The 16568-nt window shown below is 60.2% G+C and overlaps 2 protein-coding genes across 18 annotated transcripts; one reads left to right on the forward strand and one right to left on the reverse strand.

Moving 5' to 3' along the window:
* Nucleotides 1-3015: 3015 nt before the first annotated feature.
* PCSK4 (proprotein convertase subtilisin/kexin type 4) lies at nucleotides 3016-10395 on the reverse strand. Of its 17 annotated transcripts, none has more exons than XM_045542800.1 (15): nucleotides 10103-10395; nucleotides 9727-9831; nucleotides 8116-8208; nucleotides 7911-8039; nucleotides 7732-7808; nucleotides 7549-7637; nucleotides 7103-7275; nucleotides 6794-7006; nucleotides 5718-5818; nucleotides 5537-5640; nucleotides 5349-5466; nucleotides 4987-5166; nucleotides 4631-4755; nucleotides 3927-3975; nucleotides 3016-3811 (listed from the first exon to the last, which is right to left on the reverse strand). In XM_045542800.1, the coding sequence occupies exons 1-15, from the start codon at nucleotides 10391-10393 to the stop codon at nucleotides 3220-3222; spliced, it is 2439 nt and encodes an 812-aa protein (XP_045398756.1). In that variant the 5' UTR covers nucleotides 10394-10395; the 3' UTR covers nucleotides 3016-3219. The 17 variants fall into 17 exon arrangements, with proteins under 17 accessions (XP_045398756.1, XP_045398719.1, XP_045398712.1 ...); XM_045542816.1 differs by having other exon boundaries at nucleotides 3311-3811; nucleotides 3927-4049; XM_045542763.1 differs by having other exon boundaries at nucleotides 4987-5201; nucleotides 5349-5640.
* An 806-nt stretch (nucleotides 10396-11201) lies between these two features.
* Nucleotides 11202-15405, forward strand: REEP6 (receptor accessory protein 6). The gene is made up of 5 exons (XM_045543532.1): nucleotides 11202-11398; nucleotides 13922-14015; nucleotides 14107-14245; nucleotides 14470-14638; nucleotides 15274-15405. The coding sequence occupies exons 1-5, from the start codon at nucleotides 11284-11286 to the stop codon at nucleotides 15309-15311; spliced, it is 555 nt and encodes a 184-aa protein (XP_045399488.1). The 5' UTR covers nucleotides 11202-11283; the 3' UTR covers nucleotides 15312-15405.
* The last annotated feature ends 1163 nt before the right edge of the window (nucleotides 15406-16568 follow it).

Raw genomic sequence — 16568 nt, forward strand, 5'->3', positions numbered from 1 at the left:
TCAATGCCCGCCCCGCCCCCTCTTAAAGGGACCGCGCCAGGGAGGGTCCCGGTCCGATCCGAGGGAAGGACCTGCTGGACCAGCACGATCTCAGCCTCCCCGGGGAACCCGGGTCTGGAAGCGCACGGGGGGGCGAGTGAGTTCGAGTCCGGGCTCCCCAGGCTGGGTAGCACAGACTCCGAAGCTCGGGTTCCTGCAAAAGGGGACACCCAACACTTTTGGGGACAAAGTCCCCATGTACCAGAGGGGCCCTGGCACGCAGTGAGCGCTCAGCACGTGCTGGCTGCTCTAATCTCCGAGGGGGTCACGGAGGCAGGAAGCATGTCAGCGTCTCGCCTTCCAACTCTGGGTCAGGGTCGCCCCTCCACTTTCTAAAACCTCCCTGCCCCGCTGGGGGGAGTACTGGGCGGGCATCTGGGCCCCTCCTCCCACGGCTGGGGAAGGTGGAGGGCAGTTGTGTTTTTTAAGAGCTTTATTGAGATGCAATATACATACCCTACAGTTCCCCTGCATAAAGTGTAGAATTCAATGGTTTTGGAGTTTTTCATATATTTAGAGTTGGGCAACCATCAGCATAGTCTATTTCAGAACATTCTCATCACCCCAAAAGAAACCCTGCTCCTGTTAGCAGCCACTCCCCACCTCTCCCCACACCCAGCTTCCCTTCTCCATGGAATTGCCTGTTCTGGACATTTCATATAAACGAAGTCACACATTGTGTGTCCTTCTGTGTCTGACGTCTCTCACTGAGCTCGATGTCCTCAAGGTCCATCCACACTGTGGCCTGTGTCAGAGCCTCATCCCTTTTCATAGCTGAGTGATATTCCAGCACTCAGGAATATCAAGTTGGTTTTGTCCAGGGGTGGGAAACATTTTCATGTGGGAAGGCCAAATTAATTTAGCTGTAATCAAATAAGGCCCCATTCAAGAAACTTCAATTAGATATACTTAAAAATGTACATTTTGTAAAAATCTAACTACTATGTACTTAATACTTTCAAAAAATGAAACCTATTTGTTAATTTTAAAATTAACCTTTTAATGGCTTGGTTGTGTCTGATTTTTGTTGGAAAGTATTTGAATGTTTGGTTGCAGCATGGAGGTCCGCAGTTTCAGTTGATCCTGTAGATGGGTATTAGTCATTTGTGACCTTAAGGGAGTATTGATTTGGGTCGGGTAGGAGAAGATAGATTCACAGCAGTAAGTGGTTGAAAAGCAAGTATTTAGGGGCATGTTGCTGAAGGCCTCGGTATTCTACTGCATTTTTCCATGTTTCGTTTGCATCTTTCTTAGCATCAATGACTTTAAAATGTCATCTACTGAGAGCTCAATCAATTCCATCTGTAGTTCTTTAGGTGCCTTGGTGATATCCACTAGGTAAGGCTGAAATGCTCATTTGAGTGTGATGTCATGATTCTCAAAGTCAGTGAACCTTTCACTGTGTTCTCCAATTATTTATTTATTTATTTTGAGACAGAGTCTCACTGTGTTACCCGGACTAGAGTGAGTGTCGTGGCGTCATCCTAGCTCACAGCAACCTCAAACTCCTGGGCTTAAGCAATCCTCCTGCCTCAGCCTCCCGAGTAGCTGGGACTACAGGCATGCGCCACCATGCCCGGCTAATTTTTTCTATATATATTTTTAGTTGGCCAGATAATTTCTTTCTATTTTTAGTAGAGACGGGGTCTCGCTCAGGCTGGTCTCGAACTCCTGACCTTGAGCGATCCACCCGCCTCGGCCTCCCAGAGGACTAGGATTCCAGGTGTGAGCCACAGCGCCCGGCCTTCCAATTATTAATAATAATAGGTCTAGGCTGGGTGCGATGGCTCACGCCTGTAATCCTAGCACTCTGGGAGGCTGAGGTGGGAGGATCACTTGAGCTCAGGAGTTCGAGACCAGCCTGAGCAAGAGCAAGACCCCGTCTCTACTATAAATGGAAAGAAATTAGCCAAACAACTAAAAATAGAAAAAATTAGCTGGGCATGGTGGCATGTGCCTATAGTCCCAGCTACTCGGGAGGCTGAGGCAGGAGGATCGCTTGAGCCCAGGAGTTTGAGGTTGCTGTGAACTAGGTTGATGCCATGGCACTCTAGCCCTGGCAAGAGAGTGAGACTCTGTCTCAAAAAATAAATAAATAAATAAAATAATAGGTCTATAGCAGCGGCGTATTCTTTAAATGATTCACATATATCATCCTGCTCATCAATGACCTTTGCTAACCGGGGAAAATGTTCATCCAAAATTTCCTTTTGAAGAAGTGTTTTGAAAAAAGATAGCTTTTTTCGAAATGCTTGGATTTTTTGCTACATATCATATATAGACTTAGTCTGACCTTGCGAAGAAATATTCAAGTTGTTTTGATTTGACATGATATCACACAGAAATGAACATCAGGACTCAGGTGTGTCCACTTCTCTAGTGTGTGTGAAGACACAGGTGGCACTTTCATAACTGGCACCCACCCTGGCACCCTCTTGCTCACACTTTGCACACCTGGGGACCCACCTGCAGTTCCAGAGAAGTGGAAAACCCGCTCTATGGGTGGGGAAGTGGAGAGTCCATAATTACACTCTCACGAGGCCTCCATCTCCCCGTGGCCCTCGGAGACCCAAGAAGTATAATTACTGGCACCTCGATAGACCTGCCCGGAACCGGCCACCTGATCTGTGATATGCTGATCACACTTCTGTTAGTTCTTGGTATTAAAAAGTTACTTATTCTGCTGAGAAGTATGCTAAAAATAAAATTTAATTTTTAACATCAAAATAAATAAAATAAAAATAATAAAAAGTTTGGGCTAGGATGGGCCATGTCCCATGGTTGGATGCTAGGTGTTGGTAACACGTGGGCATCGCTTGGGGACCCCATCCCTTCCCCACTGTCCTTGGGCCCGATTCTCCCATTGGGGCCCAGTGGGTCTTCCAGGGGCCCATGTCTGGGGGTCCCTACTGGAGTCCACCTGAGCCCCGGGGCTCTTGGGGCTGCCCTGCTCCCAAGGAGGCCTCAGACTTGGCACCTTGTATTCAACCTTTATTTGCAAACTCTGAGGCTGGACGCTGTGCCCGAGACTGGACAGCATCATGTTTTCCTCCCTCCAGTTTCCCTGGGGTTCGGAGGCAGGGAAGGGATGGTGGTCCTGGTCTGGCCTCTGCCCCATCCCTCCTCTCCCCCAAACCCAAAATGTGTAGGAGACTCCTCTCTGTGCCTTCCACCTGGAGGTTACACCTGACCCCACCAGCAGTGGCCAGCTGGGGCCCTCTGGGGCCGATCTCGCCCCTCCAGGCCAGTCCAGCAGGGGCCGGACGCAGTGCCCACCGGTGCGAGGTGAGGGCGGGTCCACGCTCCAAGTCCTAAGACTCCGGGTTCCAGCCGGCAGCTGGTGACAGGGGCGACCCCGGCGTCTGGGACCCCAGCTACGGCAGCCGGCCCGTGGACGCGCCCCCGACGGCCACGGCCAGCAGGACGGGCACCACGGCAGGGGCCGGGTGGGGGGGGCGGCTGGAGCAGGCGCTGGCGTTGGCGCTGGCGCTGGCGCTGGCATTGGGCTGGGGGAGGCCGCGGAGGTCGGCGGGCTCGGAGCAGGAGCCCCAACGCCCGTCGAGCGTGGAGGACGGCGGGCAGGCTGTGCAGTCGCGCGCGGAGCCGCCGCGGCAAGTGTAGCAGGACGCGTGGCAGCTGGCGCACACCCTCAGCGCGGGCGCAGCTGGGCGCCCGGGCCCCGCGGTCACGGCCCTCCGCGTATGGTTGAAGAACCTCGGGGGGCAATAGGCGACGCAGCGCCGGCCCAGAAGGTAGGCGGAGCTGTGGCACTCTGTGGGACGCGGGCGCGTGAGCCTGTCGCCCACCGCCCTAAGCCCGCCCGCCCGGCAGCACACGCACACTGCCCGCCACCTCCCAGCAGGAGGGCCGCGCCGCTGGCCACTCACCCTGGCACAGCCCCTCTGTGTCCCGCCGCACACACGCGCTGCTGGTCACCTGGGGGCCCGGGGGCCGCAATGTCATGTCCTCCGCCGTCCCATAGAGCAGCAGCGTGTAGTGGTACAGCGTCCCTGGGCAGGGGTCGCAGGAGGGGCACAGGAGGAGCAGGAGGCTGTTGGCGCCTGGTCCTGCCAGTGTCTGGGGCACCCACCCCCCACGCCCCTGTAGATCCCACCAGGCACCAGGTTCAGATGGCACCCTGGCCGCTAAGCACCTACTGTGCGCCAGTTGCTAGACTAACCTGCTAAGTGACTATACCTACTTCTTCCAGGTAACAGCACACCTACTGTGCACCAGTGGCTGGACACCTGCTCCTCCCAGGTATCAGCACACCTATTGTGTGACAGTGGCCAGACACCTACTTTTCCTGGGTAACAGCACACCTACTGTGTGCATCAGTGGCCAGACACCTACTTCCCCCCCCGGGTATCAGCACACCTATTGTGCACCAGTGGCCAGATACCTACTTCTCCCGGGTAACAGCACACCTACTGGGTGCCTGTACCTGGAGACCTACTGCCAGCTAACGGCATACCTATTGCACACATGTTCTCTCGGAGGAGCCCCTGGGAACCCCTTTGGCAGGGGGTAACAGGAGGGGCTGGAAAGCTGAGTCCCTGCCCTACCCAAGCCCGCCTGGCCTGGCCCTCACCCGTGTTGAAATAGTAGCCCTTGTTCTCTAGGCCCAGGATCCACAGGCCCTGTGGGTTCTCATCCCAGAAGTGGGTGGACATGAAGATCCAGTTGTTATAGCCTTGGCCGCTGATGTCCAGGGGCCTGGGACAGACAGGTGGGCAGGGGAGAGAGGCGGCTTCGCCAGCATGGTCGTGAAGACCCGCAGAGCCACAGTGCGTGTCTGACCCCGTGGCAGGGGCGTGGTGGGTCCGACCTGCACAAGCTGCCCCATGAATCCAGAATGCACGTGGCCCCCTCCCTGTGAGGAGGCCCCAGGAAGACAGCGCTCACTGACCCCTGCCAGGTGTGAGGCTGCTGCACCCTGGTGCACACCTGATGGCCACGAGGGTGGAGCGGGTGCCCATGGGGCTGGTGAGGGAGATCTCCAGGTCCCCACGGCGGCTGTAGGACAGCGACAGCTGCACCTGCACGTGCTCCAGCGAGCGGATGTAGTTGTGGCTGCCAGCGCAGGCTGACACGTTGTTCCCCACGTGCATGAGCGGCAGGATGGGGCTGGGGGAGCGAGGGGGTGAGCGCCTCCTGCCGGCCTGTAGCCAACAGGCGGGCGGGGCTCGGAGGTCATGGGGTCCAGTCCCTTGGTTCGCCCATGGGTAACTGAGGCCTCCAGGCCTGCCCCCCCCCGGCCCCCCTGTGGGGAATGACAGCTGTGAGGGCAGGGCGGGGAGGGCCCTCACGTGGGGTTGTGCAGGACGTTGACAGTGCATTTCTTCTGGGGCCGCGTGGGCACCCAGGTGCGAGCCATGTCCACCAGCAGCCCGGCGTCCAGCAGCCCGTAGCCGTAGTGGTGGCTCACTGTGCAGAAGGATGGCTGTCACTGGCCCTGTGGGCCTGGCGCCCCCACCCCTGCCCGGCCCTGTCGCACCTTGGCGCCCCACGCCATTGGTCCTCCAGTCCTCGGCCTGCAGCTGCGCAGGCCTGGATGCGCGGACCACGAGGTGCTGCATGTCCCTCCATGTCAGGAACGGGCTGAGGGGGGAGGGCCTGTGAGCCCAGGCCCGTGCCTGGTGGGTGGTGTGGCAGGTAGGGACCCCACCATCACCTACTTGGCCTCCAGAGCCAGGGCGATGATGCCTGCAGCCAGCGGGGCTGAGGCCGAGGTGCCTGTGTGCTTGTTCGTGCACTGGTGGTGCAGGTCCGTGGTGACCTGAGGGCAGAGAGCGGCAGGCCTCGGGGGGCCCAGTGTGCAGTGAAAATGCAGCCCTTGTTCAAAAAGTACCAAGGACTGAGTTCAATAAGTACCAAGGACTATGCTCAAAAGTACTAATGACTAAGCTCAAAGAGTACCAAGGACGAGGTTGAAACGTCAGGTCTAAACTCAATAACTACAAGAACTGAGATCAAAAAGCACTAAAGACCGAGTTCAGAAAGTCCCTGCTGGGTCACATGCCCGGAAGCCAGCCCTGCCTGGGACACGTGGGGGTTGGCAAAGTGGCAATAGGATGGCCTGGTCCTAGGCCCCACGTCTGTGTGCCAGGGGCCACCTGGGCAGCCCTGGGAGGAAATGGGTTTGCTGGTGTTCAGAGAGCATCTGCTATGTGTCTGGCCCTGGGGCCTGAGGGAGGCCCCAGCCCCTCCTGTCCCAGCCTCCAGGAACCTTGGGTGGTGTGTGCCATCGAGGGCATGTGTATCAGGCAGGAGCTGGTCCAGCGTGGGGAAGAGGTCTGGGTAGACTTCCTGGAGGCAGCAGCCCTAGGGTGGAGGTGTGAAGGAAGAACCATGGGGGAAGAAGGTGGGGAAGCATTTGGGGCAGAGGGAAGGGCCTCCACGGTGGCCTCAAGGCAGAAGGGGCCTGATGGAATGAGGCCGAAAGTTCCAGCAAGGGGGTGAGATGGGGCCCAGCGGTGGCCTGGGTACAGGGCTTGGTATCATCAAAGAGCCACAGGGAGCCAGAAGGGGCCTCTGACCGGGCTGATGCAGTTGGATCTGGGTTTTAAAAGCGGCTTTCAGGGAAGGAGTGAGAGATTGGAAAATGACCTGTCGGGTGCAGTGTACACCGTGCTGATGACGGTGCCCTGAAGCCCTGAGCCCTGACGTGGCACCACATAGTTCATCTGCACAGCAACAAACCGCTGGGGGACAGGAGGGAGGCTGGGGAGACCCCGTTGGGGGCGTCACTCACGATCTGGGGGTCAGTGGCGACACCGCTGCTGTAGGTGGTGGTGAGAGTGGAGGCGCAGGCCTCGCTGTACCAGGGCACGCGGCCCTGCTGTGTGGTGCTACCCACGGACAGCGTGTGGATGCTGTTGGTGTAGCCGTCACAGTTGCAGTTGTCGTAGTGGAGGCCGCCATTGCCCGACGCCCAGATGAAAAGCGTGCCCAGCCCGCCGCGGCCCTGTGGGGTGGCAGGGGACATGTGGGAAGGGTGGCCTCAGCCCAGCTCTCGGAGCAGGGGCAGGCTGAGCCAGGGCCTGGGCTCCTGCTCACCCACTTTGGTCACACCACGCCGGAAGGCCTCGCGGGTGAGGATGCCAGGGCCATCCACTGTGCGGCCATCGTCCTCAGGGCCCCAGCTGGCGCTGTAGATGTGGATGTGCTGTGGCTGCAGGCTCAGTGACTGCGCCTCGATGACGTCGGTGATGGTGCCGTCCAGCATGCGCACACCTGCACAGGCGCCCGGGCCTCTGCCGACCAGCCAGCCCTATGCCCTGTGCCCTCGCAGGCCCACTGCAGCATCCCGCCATCCCACCGTCCCCCCCCCAATCCCCCGCGCTCTCTCTGCCTGTGGGTGTGGGGCCTTCCCTGTGGGCTCAGCTTCCCTCGCTCAGCAGGGAGGAGGAGGTGGGCGCAGGCGTCTTCCTCCCCAGAGAGCTTGCCCAGCTCTCCCCAGTGTCACCCCTTCTGCCCCCAAGTGGAGCCTCTGGGGACCCCGGGTACCTCCGATCCGGGCGTTGAAGGCGACGCCTGCACCGCAGAAGCCATTGTTCGCGATTGCTGCCACCTCCCCAGCACAGCGGGTCCCATGCCTGGTGCCAAGGCCGAGAGGGGCACTGTCACAGCCCCTGCCCCTCCGAGGGGTACTGGGGGCCATGCCCAGGCACCGTGGGACCCCGGGCTCACCGGTTCTCATCACTGGGCGTGTAGCGGGGCTGGGGGTCTGGGTCGTAGTCATTAAAGTCGTAGCTGGCCAGGGGGTCCTGAGGGTGGGTAAGGACATGAGGGGGTACAAGGCATCCCCAGGGTAGGGGCCAACCTGAGGACATGGGGCAGCCCCTAACCCGGGCTGCCTGAGGTCTCACGTAGTTGGCCCAGAGGTCTGGGTGGTCCTTCTCAATGCCATCGTCCAGCACAGAGACCACGACGCCCTGGCCGGTCAGCCCCTGGCTCCAGACCTGCAGGATGTTCAGGTCCGGCTTCACCTCCTTGTTCTGCACGAGGCAGGGGTCCTGGGGTCAGGGGGGCTGTGGCCTGCCCTGCCCCGCCTGCCCTGGCCCAGCCGCTCACCATGTACCACTGCTTGGAGAACCAGGGGTCCGTGGGCACCGCCAAGGAGCGCTTCACCCGCCGCCGCAGTGTCTGCTGCTCGAACCACTGTACCTGTGGGGGTGCACAGCTGGACTGTCCGCCGCTTGTCTCTGGGGCCCCTCAGGGTGTGGGAAGGGAGTCAGAAGGGCTGTGGGTGTCCTTTTGGGTCCGTGCCATGGGACCCAGCATTTGCTGGGGCTGCTCTCCAGGGTCCTCACCTGCCTGGGGCTCTTTCTTCAGTCAGAGACGCTGAGGCTCTTGGACCACCCACCCTCGGGCCCACAGACACGTGGCCACTGCCCAGCATGACTGGGGGTCCTTGGGTCACACCCCTATCCCATCCTTCCTGCCTGCTCCTATCCTTCTGTCCACTTCTTTTTTTTTCTCTTCTTCTTTTTTTTTCTTTTTTCATCTCTTCTTTTTTTGTTTTTTTTTTTTTCTTTTTTTTTTTCTTTATTTTTACTCCCCTTTTGGCTGTACTGTCCACTTCTCTCCGGCATAACTTCCTAAACTGGCCACTTCCCTCTAGCTCCGCCTCCCCAGATCAGGACACCACTGGGTGGCCACTCCCACCTCCTCCCTGGTCCTCCAGCTGCCCCTGACTCTCTACAATCTGCTCACAGCAGCACAGCAACGTCACTGTCTGCTGAAACCCTCCCGTGGCTCTCCATCACCCTGTCCACTGCCCCCAAGGCCCTGCCTGTCCAGCCCCATGGCCTCCCTACTGCTCAGCCACAGTGACCGCTTCCGTATCCCAAGGGCCCTTGAAGCCATTTCCACCCCATGACCTTTACACGTGCTGTTCTGCCTGCCTGGGCTGCTCTTCCTCAGGCTCTGGCTCTTCCTCCTTCTTACCCCCCATACCAGCTTACGTTCCCCACCTGCATCTCAGTGTCTAGGGCCCTCTCCTCCCTCAGTGCTCAGTTTCAGACGTGGCAGCTGGCCCTAACTTCTCCCTCTCTGTTCCACTTGGCTGACCTCTCTGCAAGCCCCAGCCTCACTCTTGCAAACCACATCACGGACCGGCCACTTCTCTCGGTCCCCAGTGGGGCTTGGTCTCAACTTGATCGCAACTCCCCAGCTTGGCGTCCAAAGCCTTTACTTGACAGAGCCCCTGGCCCAGGCACCTCTCTGAGCATCTGGAAACTGGGTTCTGGTCCCACAACGTCCACAGGCTCACTGGATGACTCCAGACCTCCCAGTCTTTGGAACTGATTCCTGTGTCGTAAAACGGGCAGATTCCCTTCCCTCCTCCCTACAAGCTGGGCGGTGGGAATGAGATGTCATCTGTCCCTCCCTCCTGGAGTACCTGGGGCCCTTCATCTGTCAGGGTGTGCTAGAGGGAGGACAAAGAGCAGCAGGAGGTGCCCGCTGTGTAAGTGCCCTGCTGTCCTCATGCCTTCCCCACCTGGGTTCCCACTGGACAGACTGGGGACCCCAGTGGATCTGAGATGCAGAGAGAGCAGAGAGCAGGTGACCTGCCAAAGGCCACATGGCCATTCATGACAATTACAAGAATAACCGAAAGTGGCTAGTGGGCCCCAGAAGGGGACCAATGCCCTGGGGAGATAGCCTCAAGGCCAGGCTCACCTTGGGGTCTTTCTTGAGCCGCAGGCGGTGGCCCCAGTGCGGGGTCAGGGATTGCTGGACCACGCCCCGGTGCCGCAGGTGGAAGTACTGCCCGTCAGGGAAGATCTGGGAAGTAGGGGAGGCAGCCGCACCGCTGGGACGTGGCTCCCCCGGGGACGGGGACCATCCCCCTTGTTTGCACCCTCCGCCCACCTGGCGCCCAATTGGGGGCTTCACGTGCCCTCCGGGAGTCCCAGAAGCTGAGACTGGCCGAGACAGGGATGGGCTAGGGGTCGTGATATTTGGGGGGCCTTGGGGACTCCCTCGCATCTGTCCGGGTCTGGGAGCGCCCAGCCCTCCCCCATCTCCACGCCCCGTCCATCCGGGTCCCACCCACCTGCCCCAGGTTGAGGAAGCCGAATTTGCGTGCCAGGCGCTCGGCCTCCTGGTAGCCCTGGGACACCCGCACGGCCCAGCTGCTGACGTAGATGGGGGCCCGGGCCGAGGCCCTTCGTGTAGCCAGGGGGCCGCCGAAGGCCAGGGCCACCGCCACGGCCAGGCGCAGCCACAGCGCAGTCAGGGCGGGCCGCATAGCGGCGGGGGCGGGGGCGGGGCGGGGCCTCCTGAGGCCCCTCCCCCGGCCAAACCGCCGAGTCGGCACAAGCGCCCGCCCTGCCCCCGGCGCCATAGCAACGCTACAGCCTTCATCTCCCAGGGGGCCTTGCGGATACCCCCTCCTAGGAGGGATGCGAAGATCCGTCCGAAGTGGGGGGAGGGACACACGGCAATCCCGGTCTCCGCACACCCACGCCCTCTGGAGCCTCAGTCTCCCCATTTGTACGAGGACGGAAATCTCAGCCAGAGGAGTTCATTCACTGTTGCTATGACAGACCACGCCTAAAGGTTTGGCCCCGCCCACTTCCTCACACACCCCCTCCAGCGAAAATCAGCCTCGCCTTCTATACGGTCCAACCAGAATTGTTCTTCCGAGTAAGTCCCGCCTCCTCCAATAGACCCCGGCCTGTCCCCGCCCCTCTGATCACGCACGTGCTTCTTCATGATAGGCTCCTCCTCCTGCTCTGGTCTCGCCAATGAATCCCTTCTTATTCCTCCAATCAGCTCTGCCCTTTCTCCAGTCCCTCCCACAAACTCAGCTCTCCCACCCCACTCCTCTCCTCCCTCCCCCCCCCCCCCGCTCTACCCCATTCAACAGCTCAGCCAATAATCCCCGACCCTGACGCGGCCCCTCCAATAAGCTACGTCCCGCTCCCGCTCGACCAATCGGCACCCTCGGCCGCCGGGCCCCGCCCCCTGTCGGCCGCTACGCTGCAGCGGCGGCCGCTGCCCGCCAGAGGGCAATGCGGCGGGGGAGACGGGGCAGGCCCCACCTCCTTTGTCCGCCCTGCCCTCCCATTGGCCCGGGCGGGGCCCGGGAGGCGGAGACAGTCCCGGAGGAGGACACCTGCCCCGGGGCCGAGCCGGGCGGCTTGGGCTGGGGGAAGGCGGCGCGGGCGCGGCGGGGCCGGTACGCGGGGCGGCGGGCGAGCTCAGGCTGTCAGCCCCGGGCCAGCCGGGGCCATGGACGGCCTGCGCCAGCGCCTCGAGCGTCTTCTGGAACAGAGGAACCCAGTCACCGATGCGCTCCGGGCGCTAGAAGCCAGGACGGGGGTCGAGAAGCGCTACCTGGTGGCAGGTGAGCCCCGGGTGCGCCCACTTCGCCGCCTGGCGCGCACAGGCTGCGGGCGCCAGCTCTCGGACCGGCCCCGCCCGCCCCCAGGGAGACAGAGATCGGGAGGAGGAGTGTCACGGACGGGGTCGGGGGGTCCGCCTCTGCCCCTCCCTTGGGCCCGGGCCACCCCCTCTCCAGCCTCGGCCCAGGGCGCCCTCCAGGCCGAAGTCCGGTTCTTCCAGTTGCCCGGCCGCCTGGGGGATGGGGTGTCCTGCGCGTGTCCCCGCCCCCTCCCTCCGACCCCGACTGGCAGCTGAAGCAGAGACCTTCCCGCTTCTCCAAGGGGAGGCCCGAGGCCCGGAGGGGTAGCCCCCACACCCCCGGGGGACCGTCCAGACCCTCCCTTGTTTCCCTGCAGGGACCGTACGGCCCCTTGGCCTGCGCTCTCCCCTTTCCCCTGCTCTGGCCCGGTCCCGAGTAAATATGTGTTGAGTGGGAGGTGGGTGGTTTGCCCCCGGAGCGGGGTACAAGCACCCCTGATCGCAACTCCTTTGCGGTTCTTCCTGTTCCTTTCCTCGTTGGGCAGCCCCTGCCTCTTTCTGAAAATCTATCCAGCGAACATATAGTAGGCGCTCCTTAAATCCTTCCCTTACTCTTCATGTGGTGCCCACTGGCTCTGCCTTCTCTTCCAGGAAGCCCTCCTGGGATGAGCCACAAGGACACTTTGGACCCTGGGGGTCCAGGAGCAGTCAGTCTGGTGGGCAGCAGTGCCATGAGTTTTGAGAGTGGGCAGATTCCGGGAGTCCAGTTTTCCCCCCATTTTCCCACCCGCTAGGGGATTCCCACGCCAGGCAGCCCAAGGACAATCTGAAATCTGTGCCCACACCCCGGAGGCCCCCAGGGGCTGTGGCTGCCCCTGGGAGCAGGCCCCCGACATCTGCCCTCATTCTCCACGTCTCTGGGCGTCTCATGTGGTAGCTGGGGAGGCTGTGTCACCAGGGAGGAAATGGAGGCACGGGCAGGCAGGGGCTGCATGCCAGGCTGCCTCTGTGCCTGTCTGAAGCACTCCCCCATGCCACCCCCACCCCCAGTCCCGTATGTGGCTGACCTCTGGGGCTGGCTGCCCACCAGTTCTGAAATCCAAGTTCATCCTTTCATTGCTGAGGCTGCAGGAAAAGGGATTTAGGGCAGGGATGGCCTGCGAGAGCCCCTCCTCCCCTACTGGAAAGGGAAGAGGGGATGTTCCCTCACTCCCCTGTCCCTGATGTGGGGACTCTTGGACCCCACCTGCTGCCATGGCCAGATCCCACATCCCCAGGGAACAGACAGCAGCGTCCAGGAGGTAAGCCAGCCGCCTAGGGCCAGCTGGGGGGCCCTCCCCCTCCTGACCTCCGGAGCTTGAGGGTAAAGCCTAATGCAGGTGGCAGAAGAGTGGAGGTGACTTGGGTCTCTGCCCTTTGGTCCAGAAGTGGCTTCTCTCTCTCTCTCTCTTTGCAGATAACAGCCTGGGGAGGAGGGTGGGGGCCACCCCAGCTCTCTGGAGCCCTGAGGCTCCTTGTGTGGCCTTTGCCAGCCCTCTCCCCACCTCCCCTTGTTGCATGAGCTAAAGTAGAGGGAGCACAATGCCAGCACACAGCTGGCGCATAATAAATACAACAGTGATGGTTATTCTTTTCAGAGTTGGGTGCAGGGTCGTGGAGCAGCTCCTGGTCACGCCCCATGCACACGTTTCCCCCTGAACCCTCCTTGCTGGGAGTATGAAATGGTGGCCAGTAGGCACTCAATAAATGCGTGGGAAGGAGGAGACATTCCCTCTGTTGAGTAGTATTTAGCAACTCTAGGTGGCAGGGGTCATCGCCAACCCCATTTCCCAGTGGGGAAACTGAGGCTCCGTGCAGAGAGAGCCGTGCTCAGGGTGGCAGAGTAAAGGGCTCTCCTAGGCCTGGGGGCAGAGGGAGGAGTTTGCCTCTTCCCGATAAGACAGGGATCCTCAAAGGGGGCAATGCTGCCCCCCAGAGATTTTGGCTATGTCTGGGGACATTTGTGGTTGTGATGACTGGAGGTGCTCCTTAAATGAGTGGGTGGCGGCCAGGGATGCTGCTTAGCACCCTGCAGTGCCCAGAGCACGCCCACCTCAAAAAAAAAAAAAAAAAACAAGAATTGCAGAGGCCCAGACATCAGCAGTGTCGAGGTAGAGAAACCCTACAGGTTAAAGCAACATGGCCTTTCTCAGCACGGCTTCCCTTTTAGGGAATACCTATCACAGTATTCAAACACTGGCCTCTTATTCCCAGCCCCTCCCATCAGGCCTGGAATGAGATAGTAATTAATATAATTGAAGATGATCACTTATTCATTCAACAAATATTCACTGGGCAGCTACTCTGTGCCCACAGCACTGCCAAGCGGTGGCTCAGGGCGGGACTCCCTGCCTCTCTGTGGGGAGCTCTGAGTTCTGTGGGGGCTCAAGGTCGTGTTGCTGTCATGGCACAGGGGATAGGGGGGTGGGGTGCCCAGGCCCCAGCCCACCCCTACCTCTCTCCACAGGAGCCGGCACTTTGCTAAGCCTCTATCTTCTGTTTGGCTACGGAGCTTCTCTGCTGTGCAATGTCATCGGATTTGCATACCCCGCATATGCTTCGTGAGTGGGGGGCTGGCTGCCCACGTGGGGGTGGGGCTGGAGTGGGGGTGGAGTCCCAGGGCAGCCCCCCGAACCTGCCACCTCCCCATAGAATCAAAGCCATCGAAAGCCCCAGCAAAGACGACGACACTGTGTGGCTAACCTACTGGGTGGTGTACGCCCTGTTCGGGCTGGTCGAGTTCTTCAGCGATCTACTCCTGTTCTGGTTCCCTTTCTACTACGTGGGAAAGGTGGGCGCCTGTGTGGCATGGCACATGGGACTTGGGTCGTTGCTGGGAGGGGAGGGTCACCCAGGCTGGGAGTGTTCAGAGGAGACTCAGCCCCTTCCCTGGGGGCCGTTGGAGGACCCAATTCCTGCCCAGGGTGGGTGTTCCGTGGGGAGGCGTGGCCTTTGTCCCCACCAGGGACGTCGCACCAGGTGAGGGCCCAGTGTGACCCTGGCCCTGTTCCCCAGTGCGCCTTCCTGTTGTTCTGCATGATGCCCGGGCCGTGGAACGGGGCTCTCACGCTATACCACCGCGTCGTGCGACCACTGTTTCTAAAACATCACACAGCCGTGGACAGCGTCCTGAGCAACCTAAGCGGGCGAGTCTTGGATACAGCAGCCGGAATAACCAGGGGCGGTGCGTGTTCACCGGGTGCCGGGCTGTCTGTCTGTCTCCTGGATCTTGGCCTGTGTGTCTGTGTGTCCCACTCTGCCTCCCCTCCTGCCCTTGACAGCCCTCTGTCTGGCATCTCTGCCACCTCTCTCACTGTCCGCCTCTCTCCTCTACGCTGTCCGGAAACAGTCCTGCAGGCTCTGGCCCGCAGCCGGGCTCACATCGCCCCAGCGGCTGTGGCCGGGCCCTCGGCTGCCCTTGAAGCCGACCAGGGGGAAGGTAGGGGCTGTGAGAGTGTGTGTGCACAAGTGTGCACTCACGTATATATGTGTGCGTGTGTGCGTGAGTGTGCACGTGCTCTCCTGTGTGCATGTGTGCGAGTGTGTGTTGGGGATGCTATATGTGCATCTGTTCATGGGTGCGCATGTGCATGGGTGTGTACAAGTGTGTGCGCATGTGTGCACCTGTCCGCCTGTGGGTGAGTGTGAGAGTGTGTGCCTGTGTGTGCTGGACTCTGTCTTAGAGGATGGCCACCTGGCCCCTTGAGCTGACCCCAAGCTCCCCGGGCAGGCTTAGTCTCTGTCCCCAGCAGCCCAGCAGAGCTCCAGGGCTGCAGCAGGCCCCCACCTGCCTGACCCTTGCCTGCTCTCTCTCTGCAGTCAACGCAAGCCCGACCCCACTTCAGAAGGACAAGTGAAGATGCACCCCGGCCCTTCCCAGGGCCTGCCAGCTGGAGCGAAGAGGGGCTCATCAAGACCCCAATTGTCCACAGAGGCCTCCATGGAACCCCAGGCAGAGCCTCCCACCGGCCCCCCAGATGCCGGCAAGACCACAGGAGCCCCCTTAAATGCCACCTTGGGCAACTGCCAGTCCCATTCCTCGGCCACCCCCAGCTCTGGGTCCCACGGCCAGCTAGGCTCTGGCTCTGGCAGTGGCTCCCAGCTGCCCAGGAAGGCTCGAGGCAAGCATCCGGCGCGAGGCACCTCCGGCCGGCCCCAGGAGCAAAACCTGTCCGTCACTTCCCCGGGCCCCTCCCACTCCTCTCACCAGTCCTTAGGAACCGCGCAGGGCCCCAACACCACCTCCAGCCAGGTACCATCCCCTGTCCAGCCTCCCAGCGGCACCAACAGCCCCACACAGCCCCCAACCAAGGCCCCTGACGAGGCAGAGGACGCTGCCCCGGAGACCCACAGACAGCAACTGAAGCAGGGCTCCAAGAAACCCACCAGCAGTTCCTCTGTGCCCAAGCTGGTCCCCTGCCACTCAGATACCTCTCTGGAGTATGTCTCGGAGTCCACCACCGAGATCACCTGCAGCTGGCCCCGCCACAGGCTCAGGCTCCGGTGCCTGCCGCACTGCTGGCACCCGAAACACCTGGTTTGCTAGGAGGCCCAGTAAAGTTCATCTGGACCAAGCTCTCGCGTTGTGTGTGCTCAGGAGCCAGGCGAGGGGCTGCGTGGGCACTGTCCCACGTAATCAGGCATGGATCGGGACTGGCCCCATTTTACAGATGAGGAGCAGCAAATTCGCCCACGTGAGGTCTGGCCAAGTGGCCCAGCTGGATGCAAAGCTGGGAAATGCTGTCTGTAACTATGTGGCTCCCTCCTGAATGAGTTGTCAGTGATCCTCCTGCCTCAGCCTTCCGAGTAGCAGGGACTACAGGCATGAGCCACCATACCTGGCTAATTTTTCTTATTTTTTGTAGAGATGGGGTCTTGCTATGTTGCTCAGGCTGGTTTCAAACTCCTGGCCTCAAGTCATCCTCCTACTTCGGCCTCCCAAAGTGCTGGGATTACAGCCACCACACCTGGCCTTTTGTTTTTCTTTTCTTCTTTTCTTTTCTGCCTTTTTTTCCCTTTCTTCTTTTCTTTTCTTTACTTTTCTCTTTCTTTCTTTCTTTCCTTCTTTTCTTCTTTCTTTTTCTTTCTTTCTTTCTTTCTTTTCTTCCTTTCTT

The sequence above is a fragment of the Lemur catta genome, chromosome 1 (assembly GCF_020740605.2).
Source record: "Lemur catta isolate mLemCat1 chromosome 1, mLemCat1.pri, whole genome shotgun sequence".
Classification (NCBI taxonomy): domain Eukaryota; kingdom Metazoa; phylum Chordata; class Mammalia; order Primates; family Lemuridae; genus Lemur; species Lemur catta.